This window comes from Phytophthora cinnamomi (assembly GCF_018691715.1).
Source record: "Phytophthora cinnamomi strain GKB4 chromosome Unknown Contig10, whole genome shotgun sequence".
Taxonomy (NCBI): domain Eukaryota; phylum Oomycota; class Peronosporomycetes; order Peronosporales; family Peronosporaceae; genus Phytophthora; species Phytophthora cinnamomi.
This window is the reverse complement of record NW_027150943.1, coordinates 1373546-1392873: the sequence shown is the minus strand read 5'-3', so window position 1 is coordinate 1392873 and position 19328 is coordinate 1373546. Positions and strand designations below refer to the sequence as shown.

The 19328-nt window shown below is 55.6% G+C and overlaps 5 protein-coding genes across 6 annotated transcripts; 3 read left to right on the top strand and 2 right to left on the bottom strand.

Moving 5' to 3' along the window:
* Window positions 1-5528: 5528 nt before the first annotated feature.
* IUM83_05865 (Calcium-translocating P-type ATPase, PMCA-type) lies at window positions 5529-8732 on the top strand (the record flags this gene model as incomplete). The annotated part of the gene is made up of 1 exon (XM_067930027.1): window positions 5529-8732. The coding sequence occupies one exon, from the start codon at window positions 5529-5531 to the stop codon at window positions 8730-8732; it is 3204 nt and encodes a 1067-aa protein (XP_067798237.1).
* Window positions 8733-10149: 1417 nt separating this feature from the next.
* Window positions 10150-10827, bottom strand: IUM83_05864 (Mitochondrial Protein Translocase (MPT) Family; the record flags this gene model as incomplete). The annotated part of the gene is made up of 1 exon (XM_067930026.1): window positions 10150-10827. One exon carries the CDS (start codon window positions 10825-10827, stop codon window positions 10150-10152), a length of 678 nt encoding a protein of 225 aa, XP_067798238.1.
* A 233-nt stretch (window positions 10828-11060) lies between these two features.
* Window positions 11061-11612, top strand: IUM83_05863 (putative protein farnesyltransferase/geranylgeranyltransferase; the record flags this gene model as incomplete). The annotated part of the gene is made up of 1 exon (XM_067930025.1): window positions 11061-11612. One exon carries the CDS (start codon window positions 11061-11063, stop codon window positions 11610-11612), a length of 552 nt encoding a protein of 183 aa, XP_067798235.1.
* Window positions 11613-12800: 1188 nt separating this feature from the next.
* On the top strand, window positions 12801-15128 carry IUM83_05862 (protein farnesyltransferase/geranylgeranyltransferase type-1 subunit alpha; the record flags this gene model as incomplete). The annotated part of the gene is made up of 3 exons (XM_067930024.1): window positions 12801-13451; window positions 14112-14244; window positions 14326-15128. The coding sequence occupies 3 exons, from the start codon at window positions 12801-12803 to the stop codon at window positions 15126-15128; spliced, it is 1587 nt and encodes a 528-aa protein (XP_067798124.1).
* Window positions 15129-15473: 345 nt separating this feature from the next.
* On the bottom strand, window positions 15474-18454 carry IUM83_05861 (AP-1 complex subunit gamma-1; the record flags this gene model as incomplete). 2 transcript variants are annotated; one of them, XM_067930023.1, is made up of 6 exons in its annotated part: window positions 15474-15569; window positions 15648-16906; window positions 16987-17062; window positions 17153-17899; window positions 17977-18043; window positions 18120-18454. In XM_067930023.1, the coding sequence occupies 6 exons, from the start codon at window positions 18452-18454 to the stop codon at window positions 15474-15476; spliced, it is 2580 nt and encodes an 859-aa protein (XP_067798129.1). The 2 variants fall into 2 exon arrangements, with proteins under 2 accessions (XP_067798129.1, XP_067798130.1); XM_067930022.1 differs by having other exon boundaries at window positions 18135-18454.
* Between the last annotated feature and the right edge of the window lie 874 nt (window positions 18455-19328).

The following is a 19328-nucleotide window of genomic DNA, read 5'->3' as shown; positions in this document are numbered from 1 at the left end:
ACTAGCCGAAACTATTCGCATCCGGTGCTAGAATCTACAGCGCGCGTTGGGGCGCGACAAAAGACGTCGAAGGAGGCGAACCAGGACAACCAATGCATAAACGAAACGCTCATGTCAAAATCGCCATTTCGCTCGGGTAAAGCTGCGGCAAGAACCAGCCTTTCCACCCGGATTAATTAATCGTCCAGCGTTCACAAGATTCAACGGCGAGATTCGCCGAGCTGGTTGCGACCGCTGTGTGATAGCAGAGTGGTTTGGTGGAGCTTACCGCGCGAACAAGGAATCTCGGAGTGCGGGCTACTTGAGAATCGTCCAGGCACGCGAGAACCTCCCACAGAGCTATCAAAGATGCATTTGCAGGCCTGATACATCTCTTCGGTGCAGCAAAGGCGCTTTGTTTAAACCTCTGAGAGCACAGCGAGCCTAAACCTGCAACTTTATTCGGTTACATGTACCTCACACCGAAAAGACGTTTATCATCGATTAAAATCGAGTAGCTGATTAAATTTATCGTACGATCTATGTACAGCATTCAACTTCAAGGTCAGTTCAATCACGAAGGGACGCAAGAGCTGCGAATCTCAATCCCAACCTACAATAGCGTTTACCTCCATATCCGGGCGAACGCAGCCAAAGCCAAGGCACACTACGAGCTCAGCTTGCTGAGCCAGTCGCCGTGACTGTGGCGGGGCCGCTCTCGGCCTGCCTCACGGATCGCCCTGCACCAGGGACGCTGGCAACGAGGCTCTCCGCACGCCAGCACGAGTGCTACACATCTTTTATGACACCTCCTCGCAAGATACCTTGCTGTCCCTCGATAGCAAGAGGTGAATCAGTAGATTCGAGGCACATGTCTGACCGAACCGACTGCAACAGGCGACACTGGTGTACACCCCAATGCAGGGATGTACGTTACATGCACCTTCTTAAGACTGTTAGCTGATAACCATTCCGAACGGATGGAGTGCAGTACATGTAGTGGGGGCACAAAGGGCGCTCAGCGTTCAGGATGCTTGGGGGAGAGAAAAATGTTCTCCTTGAAAAGCTTGGCGAGTCTCTCGGGCACGCTGTACCGAATCATCGGATCCACTTGCGTCCCTCCGAAGCACATCGAGTTTATCACTCGGAACACCCAGCTGGGATTACATGTAGCAATTTGCTGCGCTCGTGGGTCTTGGGAGATTCACCAAATGGAGCTTTGTGCATAAAAGTCCCGGTACACCTATTCTCAAAAGTTCCCATAACATAGCAAGAAAACAACAGCATCGATAATACCACATCGATGCTGTTGTTATAATTACTTTAATAGGACTATCAGTGGGGCGAAGCCTGTCTCCACTCATTAATAGCACCCCACACGTAGAGATCAGACACTGCATGTAGAATTGAAATTTCAAGGCGTCTACTTCTCGCACTTCTATTGTGCTTCCTTCGTGAACGCTTGTATAACAAGCGTCTATCAGACCGCCGGGGAAGCCCAGCAAGGAGAGCTAGCCGGTGCCAACAAGACCTCAGGCCATCGTGCTTTTGTATGCCGCTGAAGTAGAGAAGAGTATCGACTGTCCCAAGCTCTCAAGCCGCTTCTTCCATATATTTTGCCGATCACTGCTGCGGACCATCCACTGCAAAAGGACTGGCTGGTCGTTGGTATCCATGACTTATTACGCTGGGAACCAACGACTGGCGGACGCTAAAAACAACAACAAAAACGTTTTTGAGGTTGAACGGTCCTCTCATATGTGCTCTTTACGACAAGAAAACACCCGCGGATGGATATCCTGACCGTCTCACTCGATCGGAAGTTCTGAATCTGCTATTTTCCAATTGCACACACCACCGAATTAAACTTTTTCCGACTTCCGCCGAAAGTTTCGTGATGGCAGTAGCCCACACCCAATCGCGTTTGACGACACGCCGAAACCCAACGCTGCCGTCACCTGCATCGCGCTGTATCAGTAACGTCGATTTGGTGATGCTGACCACGAATTGCCTCTAGCGTTCATGCTTCTGTCCCTGCTGTTTGATACCTCGACGAAAATAAATACCTACCGTTCTTGGGTAAGTCTATGTTCAACAAAATCCGACAAGTCTGACAATGTAGCACCAGTGTCGTCGCCCTCAAAATAAATAATGCTGATGCATTGATGCAGTTAAAGGTCCGAGAAAGTGTTATTTGTTGTGTTCTTCAGTCTCTACACATTGTAAAAATGGAGTACTTCGAGAGACCTAATTGAGCCACATGGTACGCTATCGTTGTTGGTCTTGCTCGAGCAGGTTTTGCTCATGCTAATAAACCAGCACTCACAAGTTTCAAGTCTCATAGCAGGCTGCTGGAAGCCCCCCTTCGACGCTACCGCTGTTCGCTTCGTTGGCAATATTGGGAACCAAACGTTTTCTCTCACCCGCTCGTACTCAATGAGTACTACTCATAAGCTTTTGGTGCGGGTTATGCGACCTCTAGCTGCTCACCTACTGTCGTTCATATCCTACAGTATTGCGGGCGCATACGCGGCTCGTTTCACGGGATAGGATTTCCATAGGCGAAGATGCAGCTGCACGCGTCTTCAGGAGAAGCTTGCCACCCAAGCCGCCCGGCAAAACCGCGTTGATCTCGCTTGAGCGCGGCACCCGCGTAATGTTAGAGCTGTAGTATGAATACAAGGTTACCGGTACAGCAGAGCACCAGTGCCACGCAATGGATTGCAGCAGGATCTTCTGGGGTAGGTTGATGCCGTCGAGGGGAGCGGCGAGGGACCTCACCCTGGCATCGACACTGTCACCTATGTAGCGCAGAAAACATGTATACCGCTGAAGCAACCAACGTTGCCAAGCAGGAGGTTGCACTTCGTGTTGGCAATACCCAATTTGAAGATCTACCCATTTTTCAGCGAAAAAAGTTTCCTTTCGAGATGCCATGAAGATTCAAACGGTGATCAATGCACGATGATCACAGGACCATATGTCGAATCTTTTGACACCAGAACCTCATGAGAGTACTGCACATGTACAGCAGGGAATTCGACGAGCTTCCGAGCGCTACACGCCACTCATTCGGCAGAACTCATTTTAGTCGATTAGTACCTGTACCTTCGATTAAACTAACAAATCGAAAAATGCTTCGTTGCAATCTTTCAGCACTACAAGGCAATTTAGAAACATGCTTATTCCCCGCGTACCCGTGCCGCAGTACATGTATGCAGCAGTATCGACCCCAGTACCGGTACAATTCACGTATGGTGCTTTCGTCGCGCCGAAGGCAGCCATATGTGTATTATACATCAGTACATTTGGCAAATCGCGGCCAAAATATCGGTCGCACACATGTGGATCATCGGAACCGAGCTGCGCTTTAGATACGGCGAGCTTTGCAGAGCCCAGCGCTGTAACTTTTGGGCGGCTCGTTCATGCCCGCAGCTAAACGTGACGATCTCCAAAACAAGTCTGTGACTCGCCAATTCCGGAACCTGTCATTCTGGATGAATGCATGTACATGTACCTTCGTCCAATCTTGCTCGGAGAGTTCGCACGCAAAGCCAGCGCATGCGATAAGGTTTCCCCAGCAAAGGGACAACATGGCCGGCACAAAATAAGTGGATCGGTGGCGGACGCGATAAAATACTGTACAGGATGAAGGCAAGGTGGATATACCTTCGCAATAGTCTCCAGTAGCGCGGAGATTCCCAGTTCTGCCGCTACAGTATTAATATTTTCAAAGTTCTCACTCAAATGTTCTGAGCGAAGCAGAGCGTGTAAAGTAGAGAGCAGATGGCTTGCTTCAGTTTAGTCCCACGGTCCCATAGAACGGGCAAATCACCGCTTAATCGATATGGCACTTCACTGTGAAGCGCAAACCACCCGCTCGCCAGCGTACCGCAGCGAGATGCGTGTATGTCGTTCAGCACCGCCACCTCCCAGCAGTGGTTGTCCGGCGCATTACGCTATTGCTCTCATAATCTTTCAAGTCCTTTAGAATATTCTCGGCATTGGGAGGATCGACTCATTGCTGCAGCGTTCAGCGCTATCAAAAGAAGCCTGCACGCAGCAGGCAGGAACACGCGCCGCCCGCACGTCTGATCTCCGCTGGATTTTATTGCCGGATCTAGCGAAGCCGGAGAGCCTGCAACTGCCAACATATCACGCGGTCCGTGCAAGCTTCATCAAAATGAAACCCAGGTTGCACTATGCATTGCAACGGCCACGTGAGACTGGTCGCAGGACAGAGAAGCGCAGATACTGCCTCACCTGGCGCGTGCCTACCGGTAGCCACCAACACGTGGCCGGACACCCGGCAATCTGCGCGGTACACGCCGCCACATTGGGCAGGCATGCCTACTGCCCGGACGCCGTTGGTAGCCCACCACGCATGTTGGCAGAGGCGCGGGTCACTTGGGTCCCTTGCATTCGACTAAGCGCACCGACGGGACAATTGGGCAGAAACCAGCCATCGGCCAATCACAGGGCAGGGGTTCTCGGGAGCATACTGGGGCGCAGTGAATCGCGCGAATGCCACTTTTGGGTGAGTCAATACTACCCCCTCACTATAATTATCTCTACATATCAATACCCTGTGGTATATGTTAGTGATTACGTAAAATAAATATAGCATGAATACCAGAAAAGTCCGCCTTGATGTGATACCTGTGTAATCACTATCGAAAACGTGCCCTAAACCACGTGGTCATGTTGACGGTACTGTATCAAAAGCCTCTATCTTTTGATGCTTCTTCGTGCAACGCTCTCGATGCGCTGCAGCGCACGGCTGCAGTGCAGATTGCTGCAACAGATGTCGATACAATGCAGCCACGCCGGGGTTGCGATTTCTGTTTCAACCAAACACAATATTAATATCTCGCCGAAATATCGGCCATTTCGGGGGCGACACCACTTGTCCAAGTTGAGTTTGCGCAGCGGTCCGAACCTCTACAAATATGTGGTGGGACATTCAGTCCGAAAATCCACCCGCGGGAAATAGTGCATTCAAGTCATGTTCGAGGATCCCGACCCCGAAACTCAATTGTCGCCGAGAACCAATACCCACGATCGGCTTGCACCTACACTTTCTTCTTCGCTAGCGACAAGAAGCGCTAAACTCGGCGCGCGTAAAGTTGCAAGACGCGGCGATGGCATTGAGGCCAGGCCTCTCCACCGCTCGCCTATCGACACATGCGCTCCATGGCCGCACTCTGCCGGCAAGGGCAACAAGTTGTTGGCAGGTTGTTGGACAACCTGCCGCTCGCCAGTTGTTGCCCTGGGCCCGTCCTTGCCCGTCACATCGCGCTGGCTCCCACCACACGAACGACACACCATCCGGGGGACTGGGCAGCACGTCAGGCCTCGCTTAGTCGAAAGTGTCCGAGCCGAAAGTCTCCGAGTCATTCCCGAACTTCCCACGGCGGAGGCAAGTCAAGTCAGCGCAGCCACACGCAAAACACGCGCTGTACTAAGAGCCCCGCACGCGGCTAAAAACAGCCGAGAGAGAGAGAGAGAGATTCGCCTCTGAGCCTTACCGCACTCTCCCTTTTTCCGCGATGACCTCGTTCAAGCTGGTCACGGGAGACCTCATCCGCCTCGTGGAGACGCCCCATGAAAGGCAACAGGAGGTGCTGGCCTCCATGGGCGGCCTGGAGGGCGTGGCCAACGCGCTCAACGTGGACCCGCGCCAGGGCCTGGACTCGGGCAACACCGCCGACCTGGCCAGCCGCGAGGAGTGCTTCGGCAAGAACTATGTGGAGCCCCCCAAGCCCAAGAGCTTCCTGGAGCTCATGTGGGACGCGTACCAGGACATCACCATCATCGTGCTGACCATCTCGGGCTTCATCTCCATCGTGCTGTCCGCGACCGTGGGCGACCACCCGGAGACGGGCTGGGTCGAGGGAGCCTGCATCATCCTGGCCGTGGTCGTCGTGACCATCGTCACGGCCATGAACGACTACCAGAAGGAGGCGCAGTTCCGTGCACTCAACGCCGTCAAGGAGGACGAGAAGATCAAGGTCATCCGCAACGGCCAGCCCGCCGAGGTCAGCAAGTGGAGCCTCGTGGTCGGCGACATCGTGCGCGTCGACCTGGGCGACATCATCCCCGCCGACGGCATCGTCTTCGACGAGAAGGAGATCAAGATGGACGAGAGCGCCATGACCGGCGAGTCCGACCTGCTCCCCAAGAACGCCGAGAACCCCTTCCTACTCTCCGGCACCAAGGTCATGGAGGGCGTGGGCAAGATGCTCGTGGTGTGCGTCGGCGAGCACTCGCAGGCGGGCATCATCAAGAGCCTGATCAACGGCAACCGTCCGGGCGCTGCTGCTGCCGGTGGAAGCGACAGCAAGGCCGCCGCGGAGAACAAGAAGAACACGGCCGACGACCAGATCTACGTCGAGATCGAGACCCCCAAGGACGCTGGTGTCGTCGATGAGGAGCCCAGCAAGGCCGGTGAGGAGGAAGACGAGAGCCAGTCGCCGCTCGAGGGCAAGCTCTACAACCTGACTGTGCTGATCGGCAAACTTGGCACGCTTGTGGCTCTCCTGGTGTTCGTCATCATGTCCATCCGGTTCTCCATTGACACGTTCGGCAACGAAAACAAGTCCTGGAAGAGTGGCTACATCAGCGACTACCTGAACTTCTTCATCATCGCTATTACGGTGCTGGTGGTGGCCATTCCCGAGGGTCTGCCGCTCGCTGTTACTATCGCTCTTGCTTACTCTGTGAAGAAGATGCTTGTGGACAACAACCTGGTGCGTCACCTCGACGCCTGTGAGACTATGGGCAGCGCCACAACCGTGTGCTCGGACAAGACGGGCACGCTGACGACGAACCGCATGACGGTGATGCAGCTGTGGATCGGCGACCAGGAGTTCTCGTCCGCTTCGGCTGGAATCGGTGCTCTGTCGGAGTCAACGAAGGAGGCGTTCTGCACTGGCATTGCAGTGAACTCGACGGCCGAGATCTTGCCGCCGAAGGTGGAAAACGGTCTGCCCGAGCACACCGGCAACAAGACGGAGTGTGCTCTGCTGCAGTTCATCCGTGACGGTGGCGTGGAGTACCCTGGGCTCCGTGCGGACAACGAGGTGGTGCACATGCTGACGTTCAGCAGTGCGAAGAAGCGCATGTCGGTGGTGGTGCGTCGCAGCGCGACGACTTGCCGTGTGTACACGAAGGGTGCTACGGAGGTGGTGCTGGGCCTGTGCCAGAACATGCAGCGCGTGGACGGCTCTTTCGAGGGTCTGGACGATTCTCGCAAGGCGAAGATCGGTGCCGAGGTGATTGAAAAGTACGCTTCGCAGGCGTACCGTACGCTGTGCCTGGCCTACCGCGACCTGGATGTGCCCGCTGAGGAGACGATCAACTGGTCGGACGAAGATGTGGAGAAGAACTTGACTTGTGTGGCGATTGTCGGCATTGAGGACCCCGTTCGTCCAGAGGTGCCTGGCGCCATCCAGCAGTGCAACCGCGCCGGCATCACTGTGCGCATGGTGACGGGCGACAACATCACGACTGCGCGCTCGATCGCCAGCAAGTGCGGCATCACCAAGCCGGGCGATGGATCGCTTGTCATGGACGGCCAGACGTTCCGCAACCGCGTGTTGGACGCTCAGGGCAACATCATCCAGTCGGAGTTCGACAAGATCTGGCCCATGCTCCGTGTGCTCGCTCGCTCGTCGCCCAAGGACAAGTACACCCTGGTTTCTGGTCTGATGCAGAGCAACGTCGTTCCGCACGGCCCTCAGGTGGTTGCTGTGACTGGTGACGGCACGAACGACGCTCCTGCTCTGAAGAAGGCGAACGTGGGCTTTGCCATGGGCATCAGCGGCACGGCTGTGGCTAAGGACGCATCGGACATTATCTTGATGGACGACAACTTCAACTCTATCGTGAACGCCATCAAGTGGGGTCGCAACGTGTACGACTCGATCGCCAAGTTCCTGCAGTTCCAGCTGACGGTGAACGTCGTCGCTATTTCGCTGGCCTTTATCGGTGCCGTTGTTCTGGAGCAGTCTCCTTTGTCAGCTGTGCAGATGCTGTGGGTGAACCTCATCATGGACTCGTTTGCTTCGCTCGCTCTTGCGACCGAGGAACCGACGCCTCAACTGCTGGAACGCAAGCCGTACCCGAAGACGCAGCCTCTGATCTCGAAGAAGATGACGAAGCACATCATCGGACAGTCTATTTACCAGCTTATTCTTCTGCTGGCGATCGTGTTCACGGGTGAGAAGTGGTTTGACATCCCGTCTGGACGCGTTACTGACCTTGCCGACGACGTGGAGGACGACCCGACCGTGCACATGACCATCGTCTTCAACACGTTCGTGTGGGCGCAGCTGTTCAACGAGCTCAACTGCCGCAAGATCCACGACGAGATCAACATCTTCACGGGAATCACCAAGAACCGCGTGTTCCTGTACGTGTGCGTCCTTCAGGTGGTCATGCAGTACGTGATGGTTCAGCACACTGGCGACTGGTTCAAGTGCAGCCCGCTGAGCGTGGGTCAGTGGTTCGCCTGTATCGCTATGGGTTTTGTGTCGATGCCCCTTGGCCTCGTGCTGCGCTCCATTTCGATGAAGAACGCTCCGAGTTGGATGGCCATCTGCCGCGAGGTTGACGAGGCTGAGGTGCACAAGATGACTTCCGGCCGCGGCCAGGAGCTTTGGGTGCGTGGCTTCGCCCGTATTCGTGCGCAGATCCGCGTCGTGAAGGCCTTCAAGAAGGGTCTGGAGTCTAAGGCTCTTATCAAGGGGTAGTTTAGTATCGATGTGCGGAATATAATGTTCTCTTTGCTTGTGTAACATTTCGTTTCTCAATGATGTTTTTATTTTTTTGTAAAAGCGTAAGGAGTGATCATGAGCAGCAAGTTGCGGCTTGCAACACCACAGAGTGCACTGCAAGGCTTACATGCAGGAAGATAGAGTTGCAGCGCTACAGTTCATTCGAAAATCTCCCCCAGCTTTGCAGCCTTTCCATTGCCAATTTTGATTAAAAAAAAGTGATTAACGCGGAACGTCAAGCTATACAGAGGCCAAGTTAGCATGTAAAAGGTAGATTCCCCACGCACGAAATGTAGGCAACGCTAGATGCGGGGGATAAAATACGAGACGTGTTGGTGCGTTCGTCAAGAAATTGAAGCAGGGAGACTCTGTTGCCTAACTTCAGCCTTCGATTTAACGCTCAAAAGCAAGATGACCAACAGTACAACCGACTACGAGAAAACAGCAACGCCAATCCTTGCTCCTCGCCTGAGCTCGATTGTAAGGAAGAAGGCACGGGTGAATCGTACAACTCGTGACAATTGTCAAGACGGCTTGTAGTCAAAGACCAGCATCTCATTCACTGCTTGGTCCCGGGTGGCACGAAGCTGCACCGAATACGGCCGAATGCAGCAGGGTTTCGGCTCTGGTTAAAAGCTTGTGCGAGGAAGCGTCGAAGCAAAACGAAGTGGGGATCACCCACAAAAAACTACATCAGCAACTTCAGTTTTCCAGTCAAAGGCTTAACGGCTCGGTGAGCGGTGGGGGCTTACCGGTCATTCGAAACCTAACAAGATTCGTTCTCATCGAAATCGAAAACATAATTGATCGGTATTCACCATTATGGAAGGAAGTATTTGTTGGTGCTTACGCTGCGCCGTTCTCTGCTAGGCATGACATACGAAGGCATCCCCCACAAACAGCAAGATTCGCTGGACGCTGCTACCAATGATCCCATCGATCCCCACTACCTTGCATGGTTTTGGCAGTTACGCCACTTCAACCATCCACTTCGGCGTATGTTTCACTGTGAAAATGGTTTGCTCCTGAACGCGCTTTTGACACATGAAGTGCACCATAAACAAAAATGAAAGCATCGATTGAAGACCTCGTCTATATAATACGCCTCGGGCGGACACGAGCTCGCTCTACCTCCCGTCGCAACTTCGCCCTCCGTTCAAAAGCGAACCGCTGGCAGCGCTCCCAATCCGCTGGACCCGCTTCCATGCACGTTTTCAGCTTTTTGGTCTATGGAGAACAAAAATCACGTCGTCGCGCGACACGATACGTCAACCGTGTCGTTCCCCCAGCTCCAAGATCCCGAGCCACGTCTGCGGCTCCGCGCCAAACGTTTGGCAGCACAACTGCAGACGCAACGACTCAGCAGGACCCGGGCTAGTTCTCAAGGGGCGCTCTACTGCGCCTTGGGGGCCTTGACGACGCCCACTTGCGCCGGGCGGATGACGCGCTCGTTGAGCAGGTAGCCCGTCTTCATGAGCTGGCCGATGGAGCCGGCCTCCTTGCCGGCGTCCTCGTACTCGAAGAGCGCGTCGTGCACGTTGGGGTCGAACTTGTCGCCCACGGCGCCCACCTGGTTGATCTTGAACTCGCGGAAGACCTTCTGCAGCTGGGTCTCCGTCATGACCACGCCCTCGTGCAGCACCTTGATGGCGTCCAGCTGCTTCTCCGGCTGCAGCGCCTCGATGTCGATGCTCTCGTGCGCGCGCTTGAGGTTGTCCGACACGTCCAGCAGCGCCTTGGCGAACTTGGAGATGGCGAACTCGCGCGCGTTGCTCACGTCCACGCGCGAGATGCGGCGCACGTTCTCGGCGTCGGCCAGCGCGCGCAGCAGGCGGTCGTTCATGTCCTTGTTCTTGGCCGTGAGATCGTCCACCGCCTGCTGCAGCTTCTCCGTCTCGCTCAGCTCCGCCTCAGCCTCAGCCTCGGGCTTGGCCTCGTCCTTGGCGGCGGCCTCGTCCGCGGGCTTCTCGTCGGCGAAGCGCGCGGCCGACTGGCTCACGCAGCGCGCCTGCTGGGACACGCGGGCCGCGCCGCGGAGGGCGGCGCTGGACAGGACGACACGGCGGAGCATGCTGGAGGACGGCGGGGAGGGGCGCGCAATGGACTTCGCTCGCTCTTTGGGCTTTGGCGCTCAGCCACAGCTTGCGGTTGAACCTCGCGCTCGGAACTAGGCGGGAAGCTCATTACCCGTCAAACCCGATGGTCTAGAACGTCATCGGAAGCGGGAGGTGCTTTTGGCCCGCATACTCAGCGCAAGTGTGCGTTTACCTGCCCAAGCCTGTCACATCAAGAGACTCGGAGGATATGGCGCCGACCAAGACGAGCGCGGGCCAGCGCGCCGAGCGCCTCAAGCAGCAGGCGGTGCAGCTCTCGGCCGAGGAGGCCGCCAACCAGAAGGTGCTGCAGCACTACGCCAAGACCGTGTACTTCAACGACCTGTGGGTGTCCTTCCTGAGCAAGATGGCGGCCCTCGTGGCGCTCATGAGCTACCTGGAGGTGCAGCGCATGCGCCACAGCGCGCGCGGACTCGGCTTCGTCGCGGGCTTCGAGGCGCTGTCCGTGCTCATCGCGGCCAGCACGGTGCTGTTCATCCGGCGGTGGCTCAACGCGCTGCTGGCCTTCAAGGTGGCCTTCGCCTTCTCGCTGCTGCAGGCCTTCTGGTTCGTGGCCAGCTACTACGCGCGCTTCATGGAGCTGCCGCGCCAGGCGGGCGACCTGCTGGCCGAGCAGATCCCCTTCGGCCTCGTCTACTTCGTCGTGTGCTGGGTCTCGGACCGCTTCATGATGCGCTCGCAGGACATCGCCAAGCAGACCGCCGACGACATGCGCGCCGTGCTCAAGGGCAAGGCCGCGTGAGCTACTGCACGACTAGGGGTAATACGGTAGGGGGCGGGGAGCGGATTTAATAGACTACCCGGAGCGCTTGCTCCGGGAGAATGGACAGATCGTCGACAACAGCGAAAATAGTGAATTCCCATTTTAAAGAAGAGAGAGAGAGAGAAGACTGCGAGTAGGTGGTGAAAATGCACGCAATATCGGTTGGGCCAACCGTTTGAAATCGGGCCGGAGAGCTCGATTGCTGTGTACCGCGATAAGGCGGGCTGCCGTGGTGCGTATCCATGTACTTCTTGTGGTCACGGAACACGAGCGCGTGGCTGGCGTTGATATACAGCAGCGCACAAAAGCGTGATGATAAAACCCGCATGCTAGGTGTCGGACATTGCCCAAACTAGAAGGTTGTCTCCGTCTTGTAGCCGTGAGGGAGATTAATAAAATTACACACCGACCAAGAGTGGTCTTCGAAGACGAGCGCGTCAAAGTGAAGCAATAAACCAAAGGTTTCTACTGTATAGACCTCCAAATCAGAATTTGACAACTCTGTGCAATCAGGGAAAACGAAGGTGCGACATTTTAGGGTATTCATCTCTCGGCCGAGAGCTGACCAAGGGATCGATATTGAAAGAGCTGAGAAGATATGATCAGTCGTTCACTTGGTCGTCTCCTTCGTGCGTGCACGAATCGCGCGAATTCTCTCTGCTTTTCACTCAGTCGCTGCATGTCATTCTTCAAAATCCCATCTCGCCACCGATCATCATGGCTCGCTCCACTCCCAGCACCCGATCCTCGCTTTCTTCAGCCCGCTCTGGCCCGACTTCGAGTTCTCTTCGTCCCGAGGAAGCCTCGGAAGAGAGGCGCAATGCTCGTCGGGGTTTCTTACAGCTCCAGGAGCTGGAGTGTTTACGCGCGAGCAAGCGCGCGCGTCATCACTTCGATCCATTGCCTGATAGTGACGAAGATGAAGACGCGGACCACGCCATTTTGGACAACTTCCAGGCGCTTGGGGCGGACAGCGTGCTGAAGCTCTGCAACTTCACGGTTGCGGAGATCTCAAGGCTGTGGAGTCGTGTCAGTGGGTACATGGCTACCCGGTGGAATGTAGGAAAGGGAAACAAACATCGCGAATCGGGCATCGACGTTCTCTTTATAAGTCTTTGTGTGCTTAAGAACGGGGGGCGCTGGGACTTACTGGCCTCCACCTTCAACATGAAGGCGCCGACGTTCGAGAAGAAGGTTGTGCACTTCTTGGACATCCTCTCTCCATTCCTGTTCAAGATCTACGTGGACCACGCGGAGCGTGACCGAACCATGAGGCGCGAGGTGCTGGAAGGCCACGCTTTCCAGCATTACCCAGAGGCCAGGTATGCTGTCGGCGTGACGTTCCAGCAGGCAAACATGCCGGGTGGGACGCAGCAAGAGCGAGCTTCTTACTACAGTAAGAAACATAAGCTTCACGGATACAAGACAGAGGTCTCGGTGCTTCCAACGGGGCTCGCCATCAACTGCTCGCGCCACTACAAGGGCTCCGAAGCTGACATCACTATATTCCGGAAAAATAAGGCGTTTCATGTCGCGGCTGCCACGAAACCGGCAACGGACGACAGCATGGCGGACGACGGCCCGCTTCGGGAGACCTATCCAGACTCATGGATGATCTTGGCGGACAAAGGCTACCAGGGACTGGCTAGTGAGATGCGCGTTCTCATTCCAAAGCGCAGTCGCCCAGCAGTTCCACTGACTGTCGAGGAGGAAGCTGTCAACCACGACATCTCGTCGGACCGCGTCGTCGTGGAAAACTACTTTGGGAGGTTGTGTACTTTGTGGTCTCTCTGCTCGGACAAGTATCGATGGCAAGAGGTAAAGTATGAGGTATTCTTTAGAGCTTGTGTTGCACTAACAAACGTTCACGTGCGAGATCACCCTCTGCGTGCGGAGGATGGTGAACACTACCGCGACTATCTGAGGAGCCTGAATTCGATTGGAACCGAGAGGCGAGCACGTCGTCTTGAAGCTAATCGACGATCTCGAAGGCGTCGGCAACTGCGGCTCGAGACTGCAGAGGCAGTCGTAGATAGTGATGTTTCCAGCGATCAGAGTACCGCGTACTAAGTTTTACCGTCACTTTCACTGCACGAAAATCACGATCTGCCCATTTAATCAGAATCCGATCGTCCAACTCGGAATCTTTCGTATTGTGCTAGCCGTAGTGGAATAAATGGAGTAGCTGAGCTCGTGTCATCGTCATGGTGCTCTCGATCAGTAGCAGGCGGAAAAGGGAACAAAGGTTGTGCTTGGGCAACTAGGCCCTACCGTGCAGGGTAGGCAGCTTCTGACCTCGAGGTCTTATGTCTACATAGCAAGAAAATGAAATATCCAATCTATACTTTTCTGTTTGATGTGCGACCCCCTACCACAAACCTTGTCGAAAGCCATCTCGTATCTTCAGTTTCCAACCTAGAAAACCTACAATGAACTTAGGCTCACTAATAAACCATTTGATTGGTTGGTTGTTTCCAGGTTGCAATCCGCCCGACGCTTCCATTCCGACTTGACATGAAGTACAGCGAGGACCCCGCGTGGGCCGACGTCGTCAAGATCCCGCAGGATGACGGCCCGGACCCCATCGTGAGCATCGCGTACCCCGCCGACTGTGCGTGCATGGCCCTTGTCTCCTCCCTCCCTCCCTCCAGCATTCTAACGCTGCGTGCCATCTCTCTGCTGCCCTTCCTAGTCACGGACGTCATGGACTGCTTCCGCGGCGTGCTCAAGACCAACGAGTACAGCGAGCGCACGCTGGCGCTGACGCTGGACGTGATCGAGGCCAACCCGGCCAACTACACGGTCTGGTACTTCCGGCGCCGCGTGCTGGAGGCGCTGGGCTCGGACCTGCGCGCGGAGCTGCAGTTCACGGCCGACATGGCGCTGCAGAACCCCAAGAACTACCAGGTGTGGCACTACCGCCGCGAGATCTGCAACATGATGCGCGACGGCGGCGAGGAGAAGGCGCTGTGCAACGCCTCCATCGACGGCGACTCGAAGAACTACCACGCCTGGGCGCACCGCCAGTGGGCCGTCAAGACCTTCGGCCTCTGGGACGGAGAGCTCGAGTACGTCGACAAGCTGCTGCTCGAGGACGTGCGCAACAACTCGGCGTGGAACTACCGCTGGTTCGTGCTGAGCAACACGGCGGGGCTGGCCACGACGGCGGACCGCCAGCGCGAGATCGACTACGCGCTGGACAAGGTCTCCGTCGCGGTGCACAACGAGAGTCCGTGGAACTACATTCGCGGCCTCGTCCGCGGCCATGAAGCTACGTTCGCTGCACAGCTCAAGGAGAAGGCGCAGGAGATCCTGGCTGCGACACCGGACTGCATCTTTGCGGCGGCTTTGCTGGTGGACTTGTACGCGAAGGAAGGCACGGAGGAAGCTGTTGCGGCGGCCACCAAGCTGCTGGAGACCCTGATGAACGATACAGACCGTGTCAGGAAGGCGTACTGGCAGTTCCGTCTCACCACGCTTAAACGGCGCGCGTAGGCAGGATTGTTTGCTTGTTCAGCATAAACCACCTTGTAAGGTTGACGCTTATCTTGGCAGTATGAGTGATTCTAGGTAGTACGGCGACTATCAACACGAAACAGGCACAGCTATATTGTTTTGGTCTTGATCTCTTCGAGTTGGCATCCTCAAAGGGGACATCTGTCAGGCGAGAGGTGAATCCGCCGCATTCTGCTGTTGGGAGATTCATCCTCTAGCTTTTGCCTCGATTTGAGCTGGCAGACCTGTCATCCGGTTGCTTGCCAGCGCAGAACGATGCTGCGGTCATAAGCTCTAGCCAGGCTGCACACACATGAACGCCCGCTTCGTCTCTAGTTGGACTGATTAAATGTTGGACGGGAAGTTGTTCACTGTCGCCATATCCTCCACCTTGCTGCCATTCACGAAGAACTCGAGCTTGATTCGCATGAGCACGGGTTTCTGTAACACAGGAGATACACGAGGATTAGGATATTTTCCTTGCAGCCTAGCTCACCAATACTTCAACAGCAAACTTACCTCGCCCTGCATGCTGTTCTGGATCTTGACGACCTGTGTGACCGCTCCACTGTTGTTGGGAGGCACCACGTCGCCAGTCGGAGGCTCCATTTTCAATTTGATGTACTTGGGGAACGCAGCAAGGAACACAAACTTGTCAATCGACATGGCCGTCGAGTTACGCGTAGTCGCCGTGATGTAGGTCACAGATTTGTCATCAGAGTTGGGCTTCGTGATCTCCAAGTCCACAGTCAACCCGTTCTTCTCATAGGCACGCAGCGGAGGGTTTGCTACCGGAGGTGCCGGCGCTGGCGCAGGAGCACCGAAGTCCATTAATCCAAGCAAATCATTAGCTCCCGATGCAGGGGCGCCACCATTGCTTGAGCCAAATGGAGCTGTAGCAGGTGCCGGTGCCGCCGGGCCGCTCGAGAAAATATCCGCAAGCAAATCAACGGCAGGTGGTGCCGCAGGAGCAGATGACGAGGCCGACATTGCAGTACCAGCACTTGAAGTCGATGCACCACCGCCAAAAATGTCGTCCAGGTCCAGCAAACTGGCAGCAGCGCTCGACTGAGCGGCTTGTACAGGCTTCGGGGCAGCAGCAGTTCCACTGCTTAAGTTCGCACCAGCATCTTCGTCACCCAGAAGGTCAGCAGAGCCCACCGCCGATGACGCGAGGTTGTCGTTGCGGCTGCGCACCTTCGACGCATCGATGGCAGGCATTCCAGCGAGAACATCGTTGCGCAGAGACGACCATTGCGGCTGGCCAAGAGTCGTGTACTCGGTAGCACGCTGCTGAAGTTCCAAAACCATGGACGTGTTGAAGGAGGAAATCATTGAGTTCAGCTTAGCAATCTCAGCCGGCGAGCTAAAGCGAGTCGTGAGCTTCACCATAGCGTTCAGCGAGTATGCGCGCGTGATGTCCGTGGATCCGTGGTGGCGGAGAATAGTCTTGAAAAGCTCCGCAACACTGTTCTCGTCCACTCGGCTCTTATCATTCAACGTTTCTTCGGACGCAGGTGCGTCAAGCAACAAGAGTTTGCTGTACTCGCCGACACACCAGATACCAACGTGGACAAGCGATAACTGTGAAACATCGTCGTGCAGCGCCCAGAAGAGCTTGTGAACCACATATGCGTGCAGGTCAGTGTTGCGCTGGATAAGCGTGATGAGAGAGCTGCATATCCGTTCGTCAGGCAGAGTCGAACCAGCGATGGATAGCATCGTAATCAGAGTATCAATATGCCACCGACTTGACGGCGCGTAGCGGTCAACCGCATCTACATAGAAACATGTCATAGCGTACGATTAGAATCCCAACTTCAAACTTCCGACAAACAAAAGTACGTCTAGGCAGTACCTGCGATTCGCGAGCACAGCTCGGGCTTTTGCTCGTTGGGAGCAATCACGAGGTAGTTCAGCATCTCACGCGCAAGCTACAGAACGTACGACCACAAGCCATAAGTGAGTCAGGATCTCCCAAAACAAGAGCAAATGCCAAGTTGCACTCTGAGGAGTGAACCTACCGACTGAATGTTGGAAGAATTGACAAGCGCGTAGATAAGTTCCAGCGCACGTTGACGAATGGACGTGTCTGGGTCCTTGAGGCAGTCCACAATCGTGTTGGTGTGGCGCTGCACTGCGGCGAGGTCGTCAGCCACTACCTTGGATAGCGTGTTAAGCGCGACGTAGCGAATGTTGTTGTCGCGGTTGAGTAGGAAGCGCCCCAGGATGTTGATAGCCAGCACACGCAGTCCGCTATCGCTTTCAATAGTCATAATGGTCTGTACGCATTCATACAGGATGGCGTTGCCCGCAGTCTTGGCCGTCTCCGTGTTGGTGGCCACTTGCGCCAAAACATCGTTCATGGCTTCGCTGGCCTCCTCGTTGTCCTTGCCGAGCAGACGCAGCAGCTTCAAAATTGCCACCTGCAAAAAGGGATCGGCGATGCCGCTGACGTCGTACTCGCTCGAGTAGCCCATGGACAGCAAGTTGCGCAGCTGGCGCACGAGTTTCGGCACCAGACTGCTGAAGCGCTTCAGGTTCTCCACATCCAGCAGCACCACTTCCGTAATCAGCTGCACTCCTGCGAGCAGCACGCCGTGGTGCTTGGAGCGCAGTAGTCCCAGGATGGACTCGGTGAAGTCCTCCACCAGATCCGGCACCTTCGTGAACACGCGAATCGCAGCCAGCGCCGCCTTCTTGCGCAGATGGTCATTGTCACTGCGCAGATGACGGTCCACGTCCATCACCAAGTCGCGGGCCATATCCGCCTGCATTGATCAAGAAGAAGAAAAAAAACATCAAAATCTCCGCCTGACAGTTATGTATCATCATCTTTGGGACTCACCGACGCCACGTTGCCCACACAGGTCAGCGAGAGCGCGACAATGAAGTGGTTCTGGTTGTTCAAGTCACTGCACGGCAGCAGCGAGGGAAAAAATACCAGGAAATTAGAGTAAAATACCAGGAACCACAGCCGAACGAATTGGCAGAGCGAGCACGCACTTCTTGACCGAGTTGGTGACGAGCGTGAGCACGTCCTCCTGGTCCGTGAGCAGCAGGATGAGCCCCAGGTAGCCCATGCGCTTCTCGGCGAAGTAGGGGCTGGCGATGAGCTTGACGCACTCCATCTGGCCGAAGTGCGACGGGTAGCCCAGCATGTGGATGAACAGCAGCTTGGCCACGTTGCGGTGGCGGTACTGCTTGTCCTGGTCCTTGAAGGCCGTGCGGATGAGCGCGCTCTCCTTGGCGATGACGGCGCGCTCCTCGGCCGCCGTCTTGCAGGCGCGCACGCCGCGGATCAGGTCGCGCAGCTTCTGGCTCATTGGGGCGCAAGATCTCTCGCCTGTCTGGCTGCGGGTGCTGGAGGGCGGGGAGGCTAAGGGAGCGACGGCAGGCACGCGGACGGCTGCGGAGCTGGGCGGGGGAGGGGGGAGACGCCCGGAGCAGAGGGGGCGCGGCGAGCGGCTCGAGCTTTGGCAGGGCGAGCTTGGGTTCCCCACGTGTGCAGCTCTGCGAGCTTGCAAGGGGGCGACCTCGATATCGGCCAATGGGAGGGAAGATACCGGTGCCGACGCCGGATTGGAGGAAAAGCGGAAATCTGCGACGTGTGACGCCGTTGACTTGAGTTGGGAGCAACAATGTCAGCACTTTTGATGCTGAGCACTGAGTTGCTCTTTGCAGCGAATGGCCCGGGATATAAGGACACTACCCTTCACCGCAAAGTAGCGAAGTTGATCCTGGCGCAGAAGCAGCTTGGACTACTCGAAAATGGAAGTTGCTTTACTGCAAAGACCACTTCAACGTGGCATTCTCGGCTGGCTTCATTGCATCGTTGATAAGGTGCAAGTTCTGCCTCGGATCGTGTAAGTACGTGGGGCTGGGATTACATTGCGTGGTATGCACAGCCCTCAAGAAAAAAAAGGCTGGGTAACTCTAAGAAACTGAAAGCGCGAGCTGGAAAATTTTAAGCATAACCTATCGGTCTACTACATATTGTTGGAATGCCCTCAACTTCGGTCTCAATCTAGCATAGCATTGAGTAGTCAGACTGCTCCAGCTGTGGCAGCGTACTTGGTCTGTGTCACACTGACAAAACGGCAGCAGCGTGTCGTCGACATCTACCAATGGTGACGGTAATGGCAGCGGCATACATGTACCATCGTTTTCATTGACACAACAGCGCGTTTACCCAAGATC